This window comes from Erithacus rubecula (assembly GCF_903797595.1).
Source record: "Erithacus rubecula genome assembly, contig: scaffold_982_arrow_ctg1, whole genome shotgun sequence".
In the NCBI taxonomy this organism is placed as follows: Eukaryota; Metazoa; Chordata; class Aves; order Passeriformes; family Muscicapidae; genus Erithacus; species Erithacus rubecula.
In genome coordinates this window covers 22,772-31,225 of record NW_027635349.1, presented here as the reverse complement: position 1 = coordinate 31,225, position 8,454 = coordinate 22,772, and the positions used below count along the sequence as shown (strand labels likewise).

Below are 8,454 nucleotides of genomic sequence, written 5' to 3'. Positions count from 1 at the left end.
TACTGTGCCCCAGTAAAGCAATTAAGTGAGAATGGTGCTTCTGAAGATAAGAGTGTGTGCAAAAGACATTGGAAGCAGCAGTGCCAACAACATTTCCAAAACTGCAAAAAATGTGCAAATCGATCCTAATTACTACAATTACTGTCTGTCTTCTGGGAATATTGCCCTCCTGTCAAAAACTGTGGAGCTGGAAGAAGCTTGGTGAATTCAGCACCATCCGGTGCAAAATTATTTGTTTGTTTGGGAGGGAATTTTTTATTCTTTTTTATCTGCATAATAAAAGGGAGTGCCTTTGTGCAGGAACAGGGAGAGCCAGGTTGAACTGAACTACCTTCCAACACAATGGAACACCTCTCAACCAAAGAGTTCAAATTTTTCTGCTGCTTTCTGTAAGAACACTCGTTGCCTACCAGTTTGCATTATTCCCATTTATGCTCAAGACTCATGAGTTTGGGATTTTAAACTGCTGCTCAGTATGGCAGCGCCCATAACCTTTCTTGGGCTATTGCAAACAAAGAGTTGGCATCACTGAATCTCTGGCCTGTTTCCTTCTGTAAGTTAGGAAATGTTTCCCTAAGCCTTGGTAGTAGTGATCCTGGTTCTAACTTGTGTTTTCAACAGGGAATTTCCTATTTTATATTCTAAAGATCCGTGCGGTTTCTCTCTGTCTTTGTAGGGGATGGAAGAGCAGAAGGGTGAACTCCCCTCTGTAAAGAGCCCTGTGAAGAAGAGGAGTGATGGCTCCAAGCAGCCCCAGGCCACATTGCCTTCTAGTCAGCGGTACTGAGCACTTCTGTTAGATGTGACAAAGCACATGACAGGCTGGACATGTCTTTTCCTCAGGAAAATCTTTCTGGCAGAGATGGCCAGAGATTGTTTCCTTTCCCTACACATGCCCCATGATAATGTCTACTTCTGCATTACACTGAACAAACTTCTCTGGAGGAGTTTCCACAAAAATTAGGTGACAAAAAGACACCCACTGGTTGCAGCTCAGAAAAATCATAGCAGTGGCAAGGGCAGTGTTGTGCAAGCTAGGAGAGGGCCGTATCTCTGCCGCAGAGATATGAGACAAGTAAATTCAACCCGGGTTTTATTGTATCTGAGTGGAGTGTTTTTCAGCTGGGTGTTTTGATGAAAAGTCCCAGTCTAGAAGCAAGATGCCGTTCCCCAAACAAGCAGTTCCCATGCAAGTGGTTTGGCCTGGCTGAATCATAGTTTTCTTACCCTCAAACAGTACCAAGTTTGAGTTGTAAGTAGCAAGGCAATTCCTGAGCAGCTTTGGTCAACAGATGTCTCAATTCTGTCTTGATATTCCTGTCCTTCAAATAATTTGCTTGATGGACAGGATGTTTGGTTGATTTCTCCCTGTGCTGCAATCTGCATTTCAGACAGGGATTTGGTCCTTGCTGTCTCTTCATGCCAATGACAGAGTTACTTGTACTTGTTCTCCTCTGATAACAGAGAGGATATATTTAGCTCTGTCATGCTCAGCGGTGGCAGGAAAGTGATCACATGTCTCAGTAGCATAGCTAGAACCTTCCCATGCTCATGGAAGAGGCAGGTTGATCCAAAATGGTTCCCAGTGGGTATGTTTAGCTGTGCATCTAGTCTCTAGGAAAACAAACTTAATGTGAGCGTAGTGCTGGGATGTCTGGCTTCTCTTTTTATCTCTGTTACTGATTTTCTAGATCCTTCAGATATGCCCTTGTTCATCTGCTCAGATGTATCTGAGCTCCTGTTCCAGATTGTCATGCCTGATGCAGAGACACTTCTCTGGAGTAATGAGTTTTCTTATTATAAGACACACACTTCCTGTATGAGGAGGCACTTAAACTTGGCAGTAGTGTCTCTCTTTCCCCACACTACAATGTGACCTGTGTGCTTGGGAAGCCATCTGAAGATAGATCAGATGCATCTCATCCTTGGTTTTCCTGAGTAAGCACTGGCGAGAATGTTACTTGCAGTCTCCCATAATGATTGCTATGAGGTCCACGTTGTTTTTCAGAGTCTCATGATTTTCTAGCTTGAGATCACATGATTAGGAAAGCTCCTCTAGATGTTTTGCTCACAATTACTGGCAGATATTACCAGATATAACCAACAAGTCAGAATTTGATTTTATTTCCAGGGTGAAGTCGACCTCTGATGGACGCCTCCTACAGCGTCCAAAAGCCCAGGTCACGTTACCTCCAGCCAGGGATGAAACAGAGACGCTCCAGAAGCTTTACGATCTCCTGGAGGCCAAGGGGTTTGAGGCACGGATGGAAGGAGTGGCACTCCTCCTAGACCTGTGCAAAAGCAGCCCCAAGCTCGTCGCCACTAACATTGTCCAAGTATGTAGGATATCTTCACTGTTCCTTCCCTTTAGCTCCTCTCCCAACTTGTAGCAGTAAAGTTAATTCAGTGTGTCTTGGCACTACATCCTGGCTGTTTGGGACAGGCTGGTCCCTCTTACCCAGACCAATTTAATTCAGGTCCAGGCTTCAGGGTAAGTTCTTTCAGTCCAACTGTATTTATCTAGCAGTTGCCTATTGGTGCTGTTCATCAGATGATGACAGAATTTTCCACTGGTGTAACTTCTGCTGTCTCCTACCCCCAGCTGGGTGAAGTGAAGGGAATCCAGCCACTGAAAGCATGGCAGTTACTCTCTAGACACAACATGGGTTTGGATGGTTGAGAGAAGGATCAGGCTGGGTTGATTTAAACCAAGTATTTTTAAAAGGATACTTCTGTAAACTCCAACCTGTCTTGCACAGGCACAACTCCAGCTTCTCATTTCCATCCCCGTCTCTATTCCATGTGGTAAAGATAGTGTTTACCCTTCTTGGGTACTGAATGCTCATTTCTACATCCCCTCTTCAAACAAGGACATTTCAATCCAGCTTTCATGCTGCTTCTTCTCTCCACAGATTTTTGATGATTTTGTCCTGAGAATATCTGACACTCACAAGAAAGTGAAGCAGATGGCGCTGGACGTGCTGGCAGAAATCATAGCCATCCTGGAAGATGACTTGAACCCAGTGATCGTCCTTTTGGTGGAAGGAATACTAAAGAACCTGAACTCAAAGGATCCTGGGGTTCATTCTGCAGCTGTGAACGCTCTGGAAGAATCCATTGCTCATTTAGGTAAGGCTGACCCCTGACATAGACTCTCCTCAGCTGTGTCTCTGCCTCTCTAACACAAGAGAACACAGTGCCTGGAGAGCTCTTGCTGCCTGTGGAACGCTCCAGCTCACATTCACCAGAAGCTGTGGAGGTGCAGTCCTTAGACACCAGTCCCCCAACAGGCTTGAATGTGTCAGCCTTTCCCAAAAGTGCCAGGAGCCCTTGGCTCTGTGCTGCTTGTCTGGAGAAGAGGTCCTGGACTAGAGCTTTTCTACAATTCAGAGGCAAAGGGGTTTTTGGAGTTTCCTTGGACCTCATTTGACTTTCCAAATGAATAGCTTTGCTGTTGGCATGAAGGGACACTGGCCCATCAGAGGTTCTACAGAGCAGCCTCCTGGAAGGCTCCACATTTGTAGGCATTAGCTGCCTATTTTCCACCTTCCTTCTTTGTCTTTTTTTCAAAGGAAAAATTGTGATTCACCAAGTTAATTTCCTCAAAACAAACAGATAGAAATGAAGCTGTCAGTGATGCCTTGTTCCACATGCTGTGTTGCATGGGGGCAGGGTGGCTGTACACAAGCAAGGGCTGCTCTAAATTCCTTTGCTGCAGAGATTTATGTCAACTCTGAAACTGCTGCACTGGGGAAATATGCCTGGAAAATGGAGTGTTAAAGAGGCAGATCTTCAAGGGAATTTCCACTTTCTTGAGTTCAGCTGCTCTGTGAACTCATGAACTGCCTGACCCAGTGCCTTTCTGTATCCCAAGTCTGGTCTTCTTCCTGTTTGCTCTGGAATGCAAAACCCTTTCACTGCTTATGTGTGGTTGAACTCTTGGGGTCCCTGATGTGAAATGTTTAACATAGCTCCTGGTACAGCAGAAAACTTTGCATTTACAAATGTGAAAGGAGAGCTTTTCTTTGGGAATTTAAACCCCTCACAAATAGGCTGGAAGGAAAGAAGAAAAGGATTCAAAAATCAGCAGAAATCTACTTGAGCTTATATATTGGGGCTGCCCTGCTCTTTCCCTCCCCACTGTCCTTTCTCCTATGACCTCAGAAGAGTGAGCAGAAATGTGTGTTTCTCCTGTAGACAAAGTATCACTGATGAAAGAGTTCAGCCACCAATGGGGTCAACTGAGTGGACAAGCTCTTCTGGATATCACAGAGCGGATCACAGGTATGGGCTCCCCTTCTAAGACAAGAGCTCTTCCCAGGGAGTATTTACAGGGAGTGCCTGTGAATGGACAGTAGAGCAACTGCTCCAAATTGGGGGTGCTGAGCTCGTCCCTCCTGCCCAATCCCCATGGCAGGTGTGTTTGGCAGGTTTTCCCTGGCTGCTGCAGAGCTGTGCAGCACCTGAGATGGGGGCAGCACTCGGTCTGGGGGCTGAGCTCTCACTGGGGCATCTCAGAACCCACCTGCAGGAAAGGCAGGGGCTAAAAATACCCAACTGGCTCCTCTCTTGGAAACTCGGGGACATCTATGATCCTTTAGGGAAAATGATGGCAAGTGCTGTTGCAGGGATCCATTTGTTTTGTCCTTACAGAATTATTGTTTTATTCTTGGAATGTTTTGAGGCTGAACCCTGCAGTGCCTGGGGGTCACAGCTTAGGTCAAAACTCAACACACAGATTAGAGGCACGGATTTGGTGCAAGGCAGCCTTTGGTGGCAGAGGGGCAGAAGCAGAGTGCTGAGGCTCCCTGCCTGTGCTGTCGAAGTGGCATTGGACTGAGCATGTTCAAACAGTGTCTTCTTGTGTCAGTGCTGTCCAAAATGCTGCAAATGCAGCTGATAATATATTCCTCAAGGAGCTTGCTATGTCAGCAAGGAATGTAAAAATGATAATCTTAACATACAGTAGACAAGATGCTTTATAGCCTTGCTTCAACTGGGTCTAAATTCACTGCTAAGTGTGCCAGCATCTCTAAATGGAAAGTTTCATACACTTTGTATCTTCATTGGAATCTTGAAAGGGCAATGTTCAGTGATTGGGAATGTCACAGGCCCTTTAAAGAGTGTTTGAATAAGGTAGATCTCCAGGAAGAGGGAATTTAGTTTTGGAGTTATTTTGCATGCAAGGAGCCTGTTGGTTAGTAAATTTTTGGCTGTGTTTCATATAGTGCAGTTCAGAAAATTTGCAGGGAGCAGGCTTCAGGGAGAATGTGAGAAAACACTCGTGTTTTGGTTAAATTTCAGACCCTTGTGTAGCATTTTTCTCTCTCTATTCTGGTATTTCAGTGCACATTGTAAAAAAATGCCGTTAACATTGGAAGGGAAAATGCCATTAAAATGTGGAAATGCTCAAATACCACAGCAATGGGGTCTGGGTAATTATCTAAGACACCCTGAGGTTTGAAACAGCTGTTTGTCGGAAACCACAAAAACATTCTGCCAATGACACCAGCTAGTCAGTGATGTTTCTAATCCAACTGTCAAGCAGCACCCATCTCTGTGGGCTAGAGTTTGAAAGTGTGGTCTAATACTGCCTTTTACTATGTGCCACTGAGCAAAGGGAAGAGTCAGATTAGAGTTTTGGCACTTGACATCATGGGTCACCAAAATGGAATCATCTTTGTGTTAGAAATCTCTCAATTATTTCCAATGCATGCCAAATGCATTTCCAAATCTTCAGTGTGGGTTTAGAAAACTTCTAAATGGAAATAAAAGGCATGTTGACATTTCAGTCTTTGTTGATGCGGAAACAGATTGTGAAATGATCTAGTACATGTAGAAATTCTGCCACAGTTACGAGGCTCCATTTGGAGAAATTAGTCCTGAGGAGTTAGTGGTTCTGTTTTGGGGAGGATCAGCTGCTTTGGCCATTTCTGGATCGTGGGACTCTGTGTGCTATTTCACTGCTCTTAGCCAGAGAGGCTTCCAAGAAGCAAAACTAGGGGTAGATCTTTGTTTACATAGAGGTTGGTGATAAGAGTCTTGTGTCTCTGTCCCGGCAGAGCTGGTGGAAGAAGTTCATGCCAGGAGCCCTGAAGTCATCCAGCGCTGCGCCCTGCCCGTGCTCTGGTCCTTGCTGGAGAACAAGGCACTGTCTTTCCACAGCGCCAAGGTCCGCACAGTGCTCACCAGGCTCACCTCTGCCCTCTACCAGGTGATGGGCACCAAAATGAAGAAGTGTGCTGCCAGCCAGCCCCCACATGTGTGGGTAAAGCTCTGCAGCATTTTGCGCTGGTGAAGGCTTGGTGTTCTCCAGCAAGCTGACCAAGTGATGAGATGGACACCACCGGATTTGACGTTTTAGCTGTGCCAAAAATGACAAAATACTGAGGAAGGATGTGCATCTGCCCCTGCTCTCTCCACTGTCCTTCCTAGTTCAGGGGGCCTGAAGCAGCTCCAGACTGAGGACAAGGCGAAGGCCCAGCATGGTTCAGCCTCACACAGAGGTAAGGTGGGAGCTGGGCCAATCTCTGGCAGGAGGAAGGGGTCTTGTGGCAGCCTGAAGAGCCTGTGCACATTGCCAGGGAACAGTTCTGCCCTGCAGGTGCCCCTTGCCATGAGCTGTGCTACTCCCAGTGCCCTGTGGATCTGTAGGGCTGTTCAGCTGTGGGGCAGGGAGAGGAGCAGGAGGCTGCATGTGCAGCTGAACCATTGCTGGAAGCACAGGGCTCTGAGCTCCCTGCTTTCCCAGGGCAGCCCAGAGGCCAGGCTGCTGCCCTGGGAGCTCTGTGCAAGTGGGTCAGGGTGTGGCCCTGACCTGCCCCAAGGGGCTGCTGGCAGGAACATGTTTCCCTGGGCAGCTATTTAGAGGTTTCCAGGAAATGTGTCCCACGGCATGGGGACCTTCAGATTCTTTAGGTTTGCATTGCGGCCTCTGTTAAATTTTGGGTGTCTTCACTTTGCAGACCTGGCTGGCTCCACTCTTGCCAAGAAGTTTTTCCTGGATGTTTCCTATATTCTCCTAGCCACAAAGTCCTTGCCTCTGGTGTAGAAGAGTTCTCTTACCTCCAAGCTCAGGAAGAAGCTGCTGCCTATCCAAAGAGTTTTTGAAGAAAAGGATTTATGCATTAGCCTGTATAGCTACATATGTACAGATGTTATGATAGTTAGCTGTAGGTTTGAATAAATCTATCCTGATTGTATCTTTAAAATTTTGATGATATATTTTGAATTGTATATATTTTATTCGGATGACATGTTTTGATTTTTATATTTTGAATAAACTATTTTTTAAAAAAACCAAGCAGAGGATGTGAGTCCAGGACCTAATAGTTTGGAGGTTATCAGAGTGCAGCTTACTCAATGTGCCAGTGTCTCACCATATTCTTTCTTCACTTGGCCTCTCCTCTTCCTGTTTTGAAAATTGTGTCATTTGTCCTGTTAATTCCAAGTTTATAACTTGGAATTTTAATGGGGCCACCCATTGAGATGTTTGGGGGATAATGGACCCAACAGATCCTGTATACTCTAAATTTTCTAGTTAGATGTATTCTGTGCTCACAAAAGGCCTGAGCAGAGAAACAAAGAGAAGTGTTCCCAAATCACAAAGGTTTGCTCCTTTGCAGTCTCACCCAGATCTGGCTCAGAGGTGTCTTCAATCACAGTTGTTTGCAGGAGGATGAGTGGACTGTGAGGTCAATAACATTTGTCAATGGTTTCTCAAATCTTTATCCCAGCTTGGGATCCATTCAGGCCAGGGGAATGGGATAATTTGTTACCATGGATCAGTGCTTGCCAGTGTAATGAATTCCTGAATAACTGGAACAAGCAATTCTGGATTCAGCTGCAGCTCTTGGTGGGCTGTATGATCATTGACTGTGCTGCCTTTCCAGAAATTATTTTGCAGTTTCCTTTCATCATCATTTGAAGCTTTTAAACTTCACATTTCAATTTGCTTTGCCTTTGGAAAAAACACTTTTGGGCCCAGTGCAAACTGTAGCCTTTTGACAGCAAAGTCCTCCTGGTTACCAGCTTCTGATGTTACAGAAGAAAATGTATGTGAACGTGTTAGGTTTTCTGAAGGGAAAACAGTATGTCAAACTCTATGTGTTTGCTTAGCTACAGGTCTAGTCCTGGCCCAGTAAAGCCCAGGAAGGGTGGCGTGTTTGCAGGGAAAACTAGTCTGTGAGCTTATGGGGTTGCCATCACCAGCAGAGTGCATGTGTCCTATGAGGATTCCTCTGGAGACAAAATCAGGGAGCCTCTCCATGCCCCGATAGTCACTTAGATCTTTCTAAAATATCCTAGAAAAGGCAGTGAAACTTCACATCTCCTTTCACACCCACTGTTTGAAAAGGGGCATTTTTATCCCTCCTCAAAGTCATTGCTCTTGCACACCAACAATACGAACATCCACGGACAGAATGATGCCTGGCCCTCCTGCTGGTGCTTGAG

General features: G+C 45.7%; 1 protein-coding gene across 1 annotated transcript; it reads left to right on the top strand.

Moving 5' to 3' along the window:
- Positions 1–657: 657 nt before the first annotated feature.
- Positions 658–6,418, top strand: LOC306816920 (TOG array regulator of axonemal microtubules protein 2-like). Its single transcript, XM_079333373.1, has 5 exons — positions 658–780; positions 2,132–2,336; positions 2,913–3,129; positions 4,198–4,284; positions 6,063–6,418. The coding sequence occupies exons 1-5, from the start codon at positions 680–682 to the stop codon at positions 6,296–6,298; spliced, it is 846 nt and encodes a 281-aa protein (XP_079189499.1). The 5' UTR covers positions 658–679; the 3' UTR covers positions 6,299–6,418.
- The last annotated feature ends 2,036 nt before the right edge of the window (positions 6,419–8,454 follow it).

Excerpts from the sequence above, each read along its gene's own strand:
- LOC306816920 (XM_079333373.1), top strand. The coding sequence starts at position 680 with ATGGAAGAGCAGAAGGGTGAACTCCCCTCTGTAAAGAGCCCTGTGAAG. Across the intron at positions 3,130-4,197 it reads AGAATCCATTGCTCATTTAG|ACAAAGTATCACTGATGAAA; the intron begins GTAAGGCTGACC and ends TTTCTCCTGTAG. Across the intron at positions 4,285-6,062 it reads TATCACAGAGCGGATCACAG|AGCTGGTGGAAGAAGTTCAT; the intron begins GTATGGGCTCCC and ends CTGTCCCGGCAG.